The following is a 15540-nucleotide window of genomic DNA, read 5'->3' on the forward strand; positions in this document are numbered from 1 at the left end:
CTTCCAGGAACCGGGGCTCCCTTTCCTGGGGAGAAAGCTGGGCCTCAAGCTAATCCAGGGAGGTTAGTCCTAAAGGCGGAGACATCGAGATAGAGAGACATACGCGAGAATGGGATTTTGTGTATTCATCTATGTATAGTTTGGTTTTGGGCTGGGGCTAGTATCTGGGAGGTGGGTGTTATTAAGTGGCGGGGTGGGGCCTTTTGGGGGGGCATTGCTGGCCAGGGTGGAGTGGGGGTGGCGGGGGGCGGAGGAGAGGTTGTTGCTGGCACAGGCTCAGGCGTGTCTGGCGGACAGCTCAAGTGGGACTTGGGGCCGGCTGAGCCTTGCAAGGAGCCCCAGCTCGGGTTCTCGCCAAGATGGCGATAGAGGGGAGGGAGAGGCAAAGGCAGCGGCCCCGGCCCCGGCCCCGACTCCGGCCCCCGAGGCCGCGCCCCCGGAGCTGCGGCTCCCTGGGCCAGTGACACCGTGCGCCCGTACCCCGGCAGGCAGCGGCCGCGGCGCCCGGGGCTCCCTCCCATGGCGCAGGGAGACGCCAGGCGCAGCCTTTGGGTGCTCTCGCTGACCTTCTGCGCACTGTCCGTCCACGGTAAGGGGCCCGAGGGCCACCAGGATGAGGAGGGGGAAGGGGACTGCGTGTGCCCGTGTATAAGTGTGTGTATATGTGTGTGTGAGTGTGAGTGTGTGCGCGCGCGCGTTCGCGCCCGCGCTCCTGTGCCCCAGTGTGTGCCTGTGTCCCCAGGGTGTACGCGGGTCTGTGCTTTGAGGTGCGTGGCTGTGTTCGGTGTGTGTGTGCTAGTATTGTTTATGCGCGTATCTGTGGTACAAGGTTGGATGGGGTGGGGTGCAGTGAGGTTGTCAGGTTTAGGGGAGATCATGCGGTTTCTGGGGTGTGGAGAGTTCTGTGACTTTGGGGCGTCCGTGGCGGGAGGCGTGTGTGGATTTGCAGGGCGGGTTGGGGGTATTCAGATTCAGATTCAGAAGTATGGAGAGATTTGGAGGCGGCGGCTGTGGAGGGACTGTGGGGCTACTGGGTTATGGGGTACGGCGAAAATGACGCACATCTTATCCCAGTGCAGGCGATCGCTTAAAGGTTTGGAGGGAGGTAGAGTCCAGACATCAAAATTATTGCTCCGAGGCAAGCAGTTGGGGCTGGGGGGGAAGAGGGGAAGAGGAGGAGGTCGAGGAGGGGGTCGAGGAAGAGAGGGAGTAATGAAACAGCATCCTGATTTCGGGAAGGGAAGGTTGTGAGGGGTGGGTGTGGGTGGGTGTGAGATATGGGGGGGGGGGGAGAAAGAGAGAGAGAGAGAGAGAGAGAGAGAGAGAGAGAGAAGAGAGAGAGAGAGAGAGAGAGAGGAGAGAGAGAGACACCCAAAGCAGGATTTTACATACACACACTTCCATCTCCACCCCACTCCCCGAGGGAGCTGGGACCTAAGTGTGTCAAACCAGTTCGAGAGAGGAAGTTTTCGGGACGACAAGGGTTCCAGATGGGGCAGCTGACCTAGAGCTCATTTCTGTTATCCCTATCCGGGTTCAGCCGTGACAATGCAATCTTGTGCTTAGTTACTGTTCTTTAGTTTGGGAGTTGGGGGTGTCTGGGCTTAGCTGCCTGAGGAGGGAGGGAGATGAGCGGGCTGGCTTTGTTTGCTCCTTACTTGAGGGGGGTGGGGAGCTGGGAGCGATGTGGAAGAAGGCCTAGAGTGGGAGGGGGGGAAGAGAGAAGGGGATCTCTCCAGCTGCTTTGGCTTTCCAGCTGGATTCAGAGTCCCCTAGCCACAGACCATGTGGTGTTGTTGGGAAATGAGGTAGGAGAGAGAGAAATAGGGGCTTGCTAGAGCTTGAAAACCTCTGAGACCTAGAAATCTTTTGCAAAATTCACACATATCCCTCCAATCCTTCCCTCCACATACCCTGGCTCCAGTGTAGCTTTGACCATTATATAAGGTTCAGAGAAGAACAGCAGATCCCTATCTTTGAACTTTTTAGAATTCCTAATCTTACTGATGGAGTATATTGAAGAGGGGGGAGGGGGAGAGAGAGAGAGAGAGGAGAGAGAGAGAGGAGAGAGAGAGAGAGAGAGAGAGAGAGAGAGAGAGAGAGAGAGAGAGAGAGAGAGAGAGAGAAGAGAGAGAGATAAGAGAGAGAGAGAGAGAGAGAGAGAGAGAGAGAGAGAGAGAAGAGAGAGAGAGATAAGAGAGAGAGAGATAAGAGAGAGAGAGAGAGAGAGAGATGAGAGAGAGAGAGAGAGAGAGAGAGAGAGAGAGAGAGAGAGAGAGAGAGAGAGAGAGAGAGAGAGAGAGAGAGAGAGAGAGAGAGAGAGAGAGAGAGAGAGAGAGAGAGAGAGAGAGAGAGAGAGAGGCAGGCTTTGGGGCAGACTGATAGAAATAAAGGTTGATAGGGACACTGATTCCCTAATCCCAACCTGCCTTCTCTTTCCAGATGTAGGTACACACCTTGTCCTGTTTTACCTTTCCATACCCTTACCTGGGTCATTAAGATCCAATGGAGATTATTCTTAGAATCATAGGAATATAAACTGAGGGTTGAAAGGGACTTCAGAGGACATCTGGTCCACCTCTTCATTCTGCAGATGATAAAATTGAATTCCTCAAAATTTAGTGAATTTGCTCAAGATCATGCCAAAAAAAAAAAAAAGAAAGAAAGATTTCTAACATTGAGAATTCAGGAACTTGCACTTCCAAATTCAGCATCCTTTCCCCCAAACTCCCTTCTTCGTGTCATTTTCCTGTTCAGAACCTTTCAATGGCTTTCCATTACTCACAACATAAAGTTCAAAGTTCTTTCAATCTTACTTCCAGTACTTACTAGTTCATTGACCATGGATCAGCCATCTATCTAGGCTTGTTTCCTAATCTGAGTGATAGCAGTACCTTCCTCGAAAGACTATTGACAGAATCAAATGGGATGATGCATGTAAAATACTTTGCAAACTTTAAAGCACTATAAAAATAAATACAGCCGCTACCACTGCTACTACTCAGCCTGATATTCAAGACTTCCTACAAATCTGCCTTCCTCTCCAGATTTCTCTCCTCCTGCTGCCTCTACACAAATTCAGTTAAATTCAGCAAACATTCATTAGGTGTGAACTAAACTGTGTGTAAGACATTGTGTTAAAGGTCAGGACTAACACAAGCTATGTTCACTTCTTTTTTCCGGGTTTTTTTTTTTTTTCTCTCTCTCATGGTTTTTCCCTTTTGTTCTGATGTTTCTCTTCCAACATGATTCATAAAGCAATGTGTATTAAAATTAATTAATTTGTTAATAAAAAATAAAAGCCAGGGTTACAAAGACAAAAAAAATTTTGGAAAATTCCTGCCCTCAAAGTTTACACTTTGCTGAGAGAATATATCATATCCACAGGGCTAACAAGTATGATGTATCATAATCCCTGATATGTCCTATTTCTGCTTGTGTGTGCCTTATAATATACTCCATCTAGATTACCTGTTATTCATCTTGTCACAAGTTCCCATCACATCATCATTAATCTAAGTCTTGCTGGTTGTTATCCCCTGCTTTTGCTTAGAACTCTCCCACCTTTCTGAAATTTTTCTCAAAATCACATTCTCCTGGAAGCCTTGGGATCTTTCAACTGTTAGTGATCTTCCCTTCTTGGAAGTATATTTCCAAGTATCTGAATTGGACCTCTGGTGTACATCTCATGTATTATTTTGTAGTGCTATTTTGTATTTGTATTATGTCTTCCTATTCCTGGAATTCTTAATCTGGGGTCCATGAACTTGTTATTTTGAATATTTTGATAACTGTATATATTTGATACATAGTTATGCAATATATATATATGATAATTGTATGACAGGTTTCCTTTGAATTCCTACATATTTTGTATTGTATATTTAAAAACATGATTCTGAACAGGGTTCTATAGGAGTAACCAGATTGCCAAAGGAAACTATCATACAAGTAAGGATGAGTCTCTGTGTAAATGCTAAGGGACAGTGTTTTTATATGTCTTCTAAGAACTATCATGACTCTTCTAAATACAGTAGGTGCTTAATGTTTCTGCTTCTTGGGATTTTATTCTGTATCAAGGATTTGGTTGGATTGAATGGAACAGTTTTTGGAGAATCTTGGTTAGGGCCATGATTCATGGGTTGAGATTGCTGTTGGGATGAGTATGAGAATAAGTTAGAGGAGAAGTTGGGTTAAGTGCTTCTTGATCTTTTAATTATGATTGCCCGGGGCATCTTTTAATGAGCAGCCTTTGTTTTCATATATAGTTTTTTTGAATTTATTTTTATTCCAAATTTAGACACCAAATTGAAATAGGCATTTCCTTTTACATAGTAGAATAACAAGCAGAAAAAGAAGGTTATATAATTTCATGTATATTATGTATGGTATCATTTCTTGCCCCCTTTCTCCTGAAACTACTGGCTGTGAAGAGCTGGGCATTAATAGCGTGGAAACAATTCTTAGAGAATTCATATCTGGGTTATCATATGAATCAATGAGTACATTGATTTTGCCCGCAGGTGCCAATCTTTCCTCAGCTAGGGATATACCCTTCCCCATTTCATCATTGTCGGTGTTTGTCTAGAAATAGACAAGAGGGGAATGTACTGCTGGAGCATGTTGGGGGGGGGGAGGTGGGGAGAGACATAGGCATGGAACATTGCACTGGAATGACTTCAAACAGTGTACTTTGCCCTCTGTCCTGATGCCCTCTTAGTCACTTGAAACTCAAACAAAAATCCCCAAAACACCCTTAGCTAGCATAACTTGGGGGTTTAGAGAAGATAAAGAGGGTGGGTCAGCAGATAGGACATGAACAGGATGCCTTGAGTCATTATCATGATTCCTACAGCCCAGTATCTTGGATCTGTCTACTTCTCATCTCCAAATCTTTGAACAGGTCAGCCCATTTACTTAGATTGTAGTCTTTCCTTTTCTTGGCTTTCTTCAAAACATAGCTCAGGAGCCACCTTCTAGATGATGCCTTTCCTGATCCTACTGCTTGTTAATATTCTCTTTTTCTTGAAAGAATCTGATATTACTTTGTATATGCTTACTAATGAATAGATTGTATCTTCTCCCTCCCTCTGCCATCTTTCCATGTTAATTCCTTAAGGGTAGGGCAGCATCTTACATATATTAAACCCTTTATAAATGTTTGGGGACATCACTCAAATATCTGTAGCTTTTCTCAATAACAGATTAGACATTCAGGTACATCTGAAATAACTCCCTTGAAAATTGGCAAAATATTTTCCCTGCAAGAATCCTATGAAATGTAGATTGTAAAAGCATCTCATTTTACAGAAGGGAAAACTGATTCTCAGAGAAATATTGTGACAGTTCTACCTTCATATAAAACAATTAGAAGCTGCTATACAAACTCTTGCCTCGGAGTCCAGGTTGTTTTCTGTCATACCAAATAGCCTCTCCAAGAATTTAGTTAAATAATTCTTGAACCTGTTTATGCTTTTAATCTGAACCATTCATCTCTTGGTAATCAATGTCTATTTCATCCATATATTTATTAAATATAATAATATATTATAATAAGAAGAACTTAAGTTCTTCTGATTTATCTAAAACTTAGCTCTTTCACCCTTCAAAGAGGCTCTTTTATCCAATGATTCTAGGACTTGGTGAATGTACCTTTCACAAAAGGGAATATCACTGAGCAGTTATTGCCATTTGAGAAAACCCAGTTTTTGTAGAATGCCTTTCATGCCTTTGATAATTTGAATTGCCCCTCTATGGACCTCTTCCAGTTTTTTAAATTTGTATTTGAGATGGGGGGAGCCAGATCTGCACATGATATTCCAGATGTGGAGCAGATGGCTCTGCCAGGAGGAAAGCCTGGGGTAAGGGGTAAGGAGGTTCTCAAGAATTGGTTTGAGGCCCATGTGTTTTGGGGATGAGATCAGACTGAGACCCCAATCTGCCACAGTCAGAGAATGGTTGGGGGAGGACATCTTTCTGAGAAAGAGAAAGGAGAAGGGGAAGATGGATAGATGTCAGAGAGCACTTCAATTCCATATATTCAAACTGTTAGGAGACAATTAGTCTTCTGTTCCTTCTATAAAGGATTTGGACCTAACTTTCTAAGGATTCATTGAAGATAAAGGAATAGATCTAGTCTCTAGAGGAACACTGGGCCTTGAGATGAGATTTGTAAAACATTTAGCACAATGCCTGGTACATAGAAGTTATTTTGCTTATTCACTTCTTCCTCTGAGGTCCAATAGGATTCAGTAGTTAGGAGAGCATAGATTTATTTTTATTTTTATTATTAGTTTTCAACATTTACTTTTATAAGTTTTTAATTGCTATTTTTCTTACAATTGATATGGGTTTTACACCTGCAATCATATTAAAAATATTTAGTATTTTTACTAAAAAAAAAAATTTTAAAATATTAGTCATGCGAAAGAAGAATCAAAATAAAAGGGGAAAATCATCAGAATACAAAAACAAAAACAAAATGAAAATCATAATGCTTCGATCAGCATTCCATAGTTCTTTCTCTGAATGTGGGATTTTCCATCCCAAGTCTATTGGAAATATCTTTGATCAATGTATTGCTGAGAAGAGACAGTTCTATTGTAGCTGATTATCTCATAATCTTGTTCTTACTGTGTACAATGTTCTCCTGGTACTGCTCACTGTACTCAGCATCAATTCATGTAAATGTTTACAGACTTCTAAAATTAGCCTGCTTTTATCATAAAACAATGATATTCCGTTATATTCATATACTACAACTCATTCATCCATTCCCCAGTTGATGGATATCCCCTCAAATGACAATTCTTTGCCACTACAAAAAGGACTGCTACAAATATTTTTGCACATATGGGTCCTTTTCCCTCTTTTCTGACATCTTTAGGATACAGATCCAGTAGAGACACAGCTGGATCAAAGGATATGCACAATTTGATAGCCCTTTGGGCCTGGTTCCAAATTGAAGAGCATAGACTGAGAACTAGAAAGAACCTCAAAGATCATGTAATCCAGTCACCCCATTCTACAGATGGGAAGAAACTGAAGTTCAGATAGTGAAAGATCTTCTCAAGGTCTAATGAGCAAAATGTAGTAAGGTCTCCTGACTTCAGATCTAGCAGTTTGGGCATTATATCACATCACCTCTAGGATCAGGTGAGTCCATCTCTGTAGACATTGACAAACTGGGATATTCAGATGTGGGTAACCAAGATCGTAAAAAGCTTGGAAACATTTTGTAAGAAACAATTGAAGGAACTAGATCTAGAAGAAGGAAAGGTGGGGATAGAAAGTTAAATGTCTTCAAGTATTTGAAGGGAGATCAGTTGAATTACATGAATATTTCAGCTTTGTGGACTGAATCCCTCTTGATTTAAAAAAAAATTACATTGTTATCTTTTCTTTTTATGTCAACTTAATTTTCAAATACTTCCCTCCTGCTCCACTGCTCAGAGAGCCATCCTTCATAACAAAGAACAAAAAGGGGGTGGGGGGGGAGAAATCTCAGCATAACTAAGCAGCCACATCAACTAAATCTGACAGGCTTGATGTTTCACACTCATCATCCCCCATCTCTGGGTAGAATGGAGGGAGATATCTTTTCTTTTCTTCTGGGCCACGTTCAACAAGCACTTTTAAAGTGCCTGCTGTGTATCAGGACAGAGGTAATACAGTAGAATGGATAGAGTAGTGGAGTTAGAATCAGGAATTTGGGTTCAAATTTCTCTGGAATTTACTTGACCTGTGATCACTTTTTCTGAACTTCAGACAATCCTCTGAGGCTATGAGTTATTGTTGGATACCATTTTTTTGGGTGGAGTGAATTCCCATCTGGACGGAGAAAGCCGCAAGTCATTTGGAAGGAGTAGATTTAGTCTGGCTAGTTTGGGAGGGTTGAACTATGGATCTGATAATATAGAAAGAGCACTGACTGTAGTCAGAAGATTTATTAGGTTCAAATGTCCCTACTCTGGGCAAGTCATTTATTTAATCTCCCCAGGACTCAGATTCCATATTTGGGAAAGGAGAGGAGAGAGTTAACTCTAAATTTGGCAGGCAGATTTCAATTTTGTTGGGGAAGTACTTTCCAAAAATTAGAACTACTTAACAATTGAATTGATCACTTAATGAATCAACTCAATGTTCAGAAAGACTGCAAGACCAGTTAGTGGGACCGGTTCTGCACTGGATGGGAAACCGGATTAGATTATATCTGAGGTTTCTTCCAACTCTATGAATCTCTATGTTGCTCTCTCAGCCTTTCTCCGTATAAATCTTCCTGTCTGCCTGTCTATTTGTCTCTCTCTGTTTTTGTCTACCACTCTGTCTCTTGGTATTTGCTCCTCCATCTCTCCCGGTTTTGTGTCTCTGTGTCTGTCTCTGTCTGTGCCTGCCTCTCTGCATATCTCTTTAACATTTCTGGAAATTGGAGATATCTTGGTTATTTCTCTCTCTTTCCACTCTGTTCTTGCTTAGTCTACTGTTCCAGTCTCTGGAGTGTTGGAGTGAGGGGAGAGGGAAGAAGAGGAGGGAGAGTCCCCCTATATCCTAAGAAGTAGTTCCTTTCTCCCCTTCCAGCTGTTGAAGGGGGAGGGGAAGAGAGAAAAGTATATCATGCAGTGTGTGTGAGGGGGATTATGGGGGTGTCTCTAAGAGACAATGGTTTTGTTTCCCCTCTTCCCCCACCCAGCTCCCTTCAGAAGGGCTAAGGAAAAGGAGAATGACTACATGGGGAATTTTCCAGGAACAGCAATCTGCAGAAAATAAGTTTAAAATCTGGTTGGGCCCCTAGATGGAGGAGCTTCAGAGGGGAGAAACTCGTTAGACTGCAAATGTCAAGGCATTAATTTTTATGGCATTTTTTAAGCTTAACTAATTAGGTATCTTGAAATGCTGGAAAGACCCTTCCCCCCTCTGCCCAACAACTCCCCCTTCTTGATATTTCATTGAAAAATGCAGCTTGGAGGATCCTCCTCGGGAAAGGGAAAGACTGGAGCCCCACTAATCCTGTTGAGCTGCAGCAGAGCTGGCTCTGTGCTTTGGGCTATTAATCTCCTTTCCATCCAAGTTCCATTTAACCACATAAAATCTCATCTCTCCTGTAAGTGGGCAAAATATTCTGTTAGAAAAGGAAGATCAAGAGTTAGCCTGAAGGCTTTCAAGCAGAGAAACTCAGTATCTCTGCCAGAGATCTCACTCTGCAAATTGAAAGATGATTAGGGGGTGAGGAGGATGGGAAGTTGGGGAATAAATGAGCTTAAACTGTATCAATCAATTAATAAATCAGTCAGCAAATTTTTATTGAATACCTACTATGTGCTGAGCTCCCTATTCCAAACCGAGAGGTATGATAAAGGGGCCTGATCTTGGGACCTGACAGTATAAGATTTTGGATCTTATCAATCATCTTGGTTTACAGATAATGAAACTGAGGCATAGATAAGAGATCCGACCAGGTCATCTAGTTTTAGGATAAGGCACCAACACTAAAAATGATAAATATGTTTGAGTTAAGCAAACAAAGACTTAGTTGGAGCTTGTAGTAGCAGGAGGGATAAAGGTTAGATATGAGAAAAAACTTCTGAGAAGTCCTGGGAGCATCCCTCCCATCCCACCACTCTCCTCCCACCAATCTATAGTCTATAATTTGGTTTCCATGTTTTTTGCAGCAGGGGTGATATTCAGCGAGGTGGGGAAGCTTTGACATCTGCTGTGCCATGAATATTCAGAAACTGAATTAGATCCCTGATCAGCAGGAGCTCGTAGAGTTCCCCTTGCCGTGGCAAAAACACAGACTGCTGATATATCCAGCAGCTGCTCTTACTCCAACTGCTCCCATTGTTTGTCCATCTTGGCAGGGGATTTTCCAATCCAGGGACAGGCTCTGGGGAGGGGAGAAGAGGGAGTAGGGGGAGGGTTGTAGGATGCTTGGATTGTATAGTGTGTGGTTTTTCTCCCTTGAAATCCAAACCAACTGCACAGCTTCTAGAGTAGACAGGAAGCCCAGCCCAGCCAAGCCAAACCCTCTATCCCCAATCTCTCCCTCTTCCCTTGCCCCAGGCCACATAAACACACACACACACACACACACACACACACACACACACACACACACACAGAGTTAGACACTCTTTGTTTTAGCTTTCTGTAAAAGGATTTCCAAATACCCTTCTAAGGCAAGTTACCTTCAAAGAGTTAAAAAGCACCCAAAATTCAAGGAGGGGAAGGGGCTGAAACTCTACTGTTCTTAATAATGGGTCTTACAGTCTCTTTTATTTTTCATCTTCTTATATCATGTAGTAGACCTTCCTCAAGAAGATTATATTCTGCTGAGAGCTGCAACATGTACACAGAAAAGTAAATACAAGATAATATATGAGAAGAAAAAACACTAAGAACTGGGGTTATGGGGGGAAAGGGTCTGGGATCAGGTATTTTTTATAAGAAGCTTCCCCAGATCCCCATTAATGCTTGTGCTTTCCTCTGTTAGTTACCTCCAATTATCTGTGTATATCTTGTTTGTATAAGTTGTCTTCATGTGCCCCCATTAACCTTTGAGCTAGTTCACAGAGAACAGGGCCTGTTTTTCGTCTATCTCTAGCACTTAGCAGAGGTTGCTGGCACAAGGTAAGCACTAAATAAATGCTTGTTATGACTATCTGACTGAGTGGTACCTAGGTTGTTCTTGAAGGAAACTAAGGAAACCAAGAGGCAGAAGTGAGGAGGAAGTGCAGTTTATGTTGGGGGGATTGGAGGGTGGATAAGAGTGGTCTAAGTGAAAAGCCAGAGGGAGAGCCCAGAACAGCATGGTAGAAGAATTAATAGGCCATTTAGGATAAAAAGTAGAGTTGGAGAAAGGCAAGAGAATAAGTTTTTATATAAGCATTTAGTGTGTGCCAGGTACTGTCCTAAGTACTTTAACAAATATTATCTTATTACCCTGTGAGGTACTTGCTATTATTATCCCTATTTTACAGTTGGGGAAACCAAGGCAGTCAGAGATGAAGGAATTTGCTCAGAGTAACACAGTTTACGTGTTTAAGACTATATTTGAACTCAGGTCTTTCTGGCTACAGAGCCAGTGTTCTATCCACTACACCATCAAAATGAAATAAAATAAAATAAATCTGATGAAGATGAATTATAGCCAGATGATAGAGGGCTTTAAACATCAGGCTGGAGAGTTTGTATTTTTATTCTACAGGCAATAGGTAACCACAGAAGGGTTTTGAACAGGGAGGTGATATGGATAGATCTGTTGCTTAGGAAGGTTATTTTGGTAACTGTGGAAGCCACAACAGGTTCCAAAGGATTGAAAATGAGTGTCATATAGAGGGCAATTGAGAGGCACATGGTAAGCATGAGCAGGTTGCCAAAAATAACAAGAGAAGAACTTAGAAAATTACAGGAACAACGGACGCCATGAGGAAAATATGATAGAAAAAGAAGATGGGTTGGTCAACTAATAAGGATATGAGAAGATAGGTGAACAGCACACATTAGCATCCTCTTAATGTCAGAAGACCTTGGGGAAGGTTCCCAACACACACTAGATGAATCTTGCACACTTATAGGAAGCCATGGACAAGAATTATGCAAGCATTGTTGGACTGTGAGCTGCATCCTTGGAGATGGCATCCCAATTGGAGAGAAAACCAATTCCCTTTAATATCTGAGTACATTAGGGCTAGAATTAGTGTTGACTACTTAGGTTATCTTGAAATCCTAGAAAGACCCTCTCTTTTTCTCAGGAAGGGAAATTTTCCTTCCTGAGATTTCATTAAAAAAAAAATACAACATTCTACTAATTGAGAAATGATTAAACAAATAGCAACATATGAATGTGATTGAATTTTACTCTGCTATAAGAAGTGATAAAAATGATGAATACAAAGAAACATAAAAAGACTAGCACAAATGAATGTGGAATGAAATAAGCAGACTAGAATAGCAACATATCTCAATGGCTAACACAGTGTAAATGGAAAGAACAAAATCATCATAAAGAGGAAAAATGAATGTTTCAAAATTACAGAAAATAAGCACATCCTCAAAGAAGAGATATGAGAAGAGACATCTAGTATATTGTCCGAGTTTTAAAACTATATTGATTAGTTTTGCTGATTTTTCCTCTTCTTCCATTTTAATGATTTTTCCTTTAAAAAATTCTATGTTATATGAAATAATTTCCTGGAATGGAAGAAGGAGGAGAGATATGGAGGAAATTTAAGCAATGTAAAAACTAAAGACATTGATGAAATGTATTCTTCTTAAAAAAAATTTGCAAAATGAGGGTCATTTTATTAATGTGGGCAAGTCCCAGAAAGGAACTTCCACAACCACAGCAGCTCAGAGTATACCCGAGTTCAAATCCACCCTCAGACAATTATTATCTGTGTAACTTTCCAGGGATCCTCAAACTATGGCCCGAGGGCCAGATGCGGCAGCTGAGGACATTTATCCCCCTCACCCAGGGCTGTGAAGTTTCTTTATTTAAAGGCCCACAAAACAAAGGTTTTGTTTTTACTATAGTCTGGCCCTTCAACAGTTTGAGGGACAGTGAACTGGCCCCCTATTTAAAAAGTTTGAGAACCCCTGCGACAAATCACTTAACCTCTGTCTCTCATTTTTCATTGTAAGGCAGTTATCTGCCTCCCAGGGTTGTGAGAATCAAATGGGATCTTTACAAATCTTAAAGTGCTATGTAAATGTTAGCTATTATTATTATTATTATTCTATAACTTACAATCTTAGAACAAGAGTTTTTAACTTGGGATCTGTAAATCTGTTAACTTTTTTAAATAACTTAGAAAACTACATATCAATATAATTGTTGTGGCTCAGTCATTTCCAACTGTGAACCCATTTGGAGTTTTCTTGGTAAAGATACTGGAATATTTTGCCATGTCCTTTTCCAGCTTATTTTACACATGAGGAAACTGAGGCCAATAGGATGAAATGACTTGTGGGGGGTCACACAGCTAGGAAGTGTCTGAGACTGGATTTTAATTCAGGAAGATGAATTTTCCTGACTCCAGGCTGTGCACTATGGCACCATCTACCTGCCCCGTCAATATAATTGGTTTCCTTTTCATTTCTGTGTATATTATTTTATGCATTTAAAAACTTTATTCTGAGAAAGGGCCTATGGGCCCTTCATCAGACTAGTTAAGGGGTTCATGGCACCAAAAAGGTTAAGAGCCCTGGCAGAAAGTTACCTGAGTCTTTACTAGAGTCACAAAACCAAAAGCCTGAGCCCAAGTCTTGACTCTGAATCCACCTTTCTATGCACTATGCTTTGATTCCTCTCAGATAACTATTATTCATAAAATGATGTAGTGAATGTATTGGAGAGGAACAAAATTAAGTGCTGAAGTCCATGAGTAAAAGGCTGCTGGCTGCTGTTAAAATAACAAACACAGACCAATTTTTTTTCTTTTTTTTGCCTTGACCCTGATTTTGGATGCCCTTTTCCCCAGGTGATCTAAGGGGAAATTTTCTGACAATAAATGCTAACTACAAGTGGTTTGGAGTACTTTTAGAGTAGTTATGTGCCCTTTCACAAGAGGTCTTCAAGCTCAGATAAGACAACTGGTATAGAGGAGTTGATCTAGATAATATCTGACTCTAGATTCAGTAATTCGTGGATTTTGTTTTCTTGGATTCCCTTTTCTAGCATTTCTGTGTGAAAGGGAGAGTCCCTGAGTCTCCCTCCCATTGTAGATTCTGACTTGACCCTGAATGTGTGAAATACTGGGGAGGGAAGCCAGTGCATGCTTGTAGAACTGATAGAGGGATTGGAGACTTTGGGAAATGGGACTCATATTCCCATTATACATATTGAAAAGTCACTCTTCTTACCCCTGCAGGAGAGCAGCTGTTGTCACAGGAGACGTCCTTGGAGTTGGGCTGTGGCGTGGGACCACTGTATGTGACCCTGGGGCCTGAGCAGGCAGTAGTGCTGAATTGTAACCCTGCACCTGCCCCTTCTGGGCCTCCAGCCCGAGTGACCTGGCACAAGGATGGGAGCCCAGTACAAGAGAAAAAACATCTGCATCTGCTGCCTAATGGTTCCCTGTGGGTGTCCCAGGCAGCCCCCCAGGAGAGTGGCGATGGAGGAGCCCCTGAAGTTCTAGGAGACAATGAGGGCAATTATTCGTGCTTGGCCCACAGTCCCCTTGGAGTGGTGGCTAGCCAAGTGGCTGTGATTAGGTTCTCCAGTAAGTGTCTGTGTCTGACTAGTTTGGGACTGAGCAGAGGTGGGGTCTGGGGGACCAGGAATGTGTATTCCTTATTAGTGATAGGATGGGGACAAGATATGAACTGAACTTAAAGAAAAGACCAGATAACTTGTCCTTTCCCAAAAATTTTATCCCTTCTATTCCAAGAATTCTGTGACTTGCTTTTCCTTCCCATTCTTTTGTTTCTGTCTCTTTCTTTCCTTTTCCTCCCTCCCCTTCTTTCCTTCTCTCCACCAAAAAAAGCACTGTCACAGTTTTCTCTCCATCCGGAACCTCAGACTGTGGAAGTGAATGGGACAGCCCGATTTGAGTGCCGAATTGAAGGGCTGCCAGCCCCGGTCATCACCTGGGAGAAGGACCACAAGACATTGCCATCTGAGCCCAGGTGAGTGTCCCCTGGAAGGGGACAGGGCTAGGGGGAAGCTGGGAAGCAGGTAGCATTGGGTTTTTAAAATTTCCAGTGAGAGACTGGATTTTCTTTCCTGGTCTAGAAATCATAACAAGTAGTTAATATCCCTGTTGTTGTTATTAGACCTTGAGAGAGCAGATGTTGGATTTTTGTTACTTCAGAGGAGAGGTACTTATTATAGAATGAGGGCATGCCTTCTGACAAGGGCAAAATGACCTATGTCCTAAGGAGAACCTTTTGGAAAGCATCTTGTTGACTTTCCTACTAGGCTAGTGGGGAGGTGATGGCATGATAAGATTTCTCATCACTCTTCTTTTTGCTCTGACCTTGTAGAGACAAGCTCACCTTATCATCTTCCCACCTTTGTTCAACATCAGTGCACATCATGTGACTATAAAATCAAAGTTTGGGTTTCTTAGCCTCTGAACAACAACTCTACAAATAAACTCTCTGGGAGAGAAGGAGCCCTATTTATTCCTCTAAGTCATATTAATTCAACCATGATCCCTTCCTTGGGCTAAATTATAAAATAATTTTTATTTTTTATTTATTTATTTATATTTATAAATATTTATATATATTCAGTGCCAGTGGAAAGGTACTAAGAGAAGACTCTTCAGTCTATTCTGTCTAGGTAATATGCATTTTAATTGGGACTTTCTGAGAAGAAAGTGGCCCCTCTCTCCCATATTTCTTAACCCATTAATGACTTCAATATGGAAAGTTAAGGGGGAGATTTCTTTTTTTAGGGCTATCAAAAGGTACTAGGTTTCCCCTGATTAAGAGGTCATCAACCAAATGCTAGATGACCACTTGTCAGAGAGAGTTTTTGTACAAAACCAAATGGCTTTTGGGGTCCCCTTCCAATCCTGAGATTCTGTGAATTTAAAG

General features: G+C 41.9%; 1 protein-coding gene across 1 annotated transcript in view; it reads left to right on the top strand.

Annotated features, from left to right (window-relative positions):
• The first annotated feature begins 260 nt into the window (after positions 1 to 260).
• Positions 261 to 15540, top strand: part of IGDCC4 (immunoglobulin superfamily DCC subclass member 4) — a 42291-nt gene continuing 27011 nt past the window's right edge. Inside the window, exons 1-3 of the mRNA XM_051980836.1 lie at positions 261 to 589; positions 13869 to 14219; positions 14484 to 14625. Coding sequence (XP_051836796.1) covers positions 520 to 589; positions 13869 to 14219; positions 14484 to 14625 — 563 coding nt within the window. The 5' untranslated portion in view covers positions 261 to 519. The remainder of the gene's footprint in view (positions 590 to 13868; positions 14220 to 14483; positions 14626 to 15540) is intronic.

Source organism: Antechinus flavipes, chromosome 2, assembly GCF_016432865.1.
Source record: "Antechinus flavipes isolate AdamAnt ecotype Samford, QLD, Australia chromosome 2, AdamAnt_v2, whole genome shotgun sequence".
Taxonomy (NCBI): domain Eukaryota; kingdom Metazoa; phylum Chordata; class Mammalia; order Dasyuromorphia; family Dasyuridae; genus Antechinus; species Antechinus flavipes.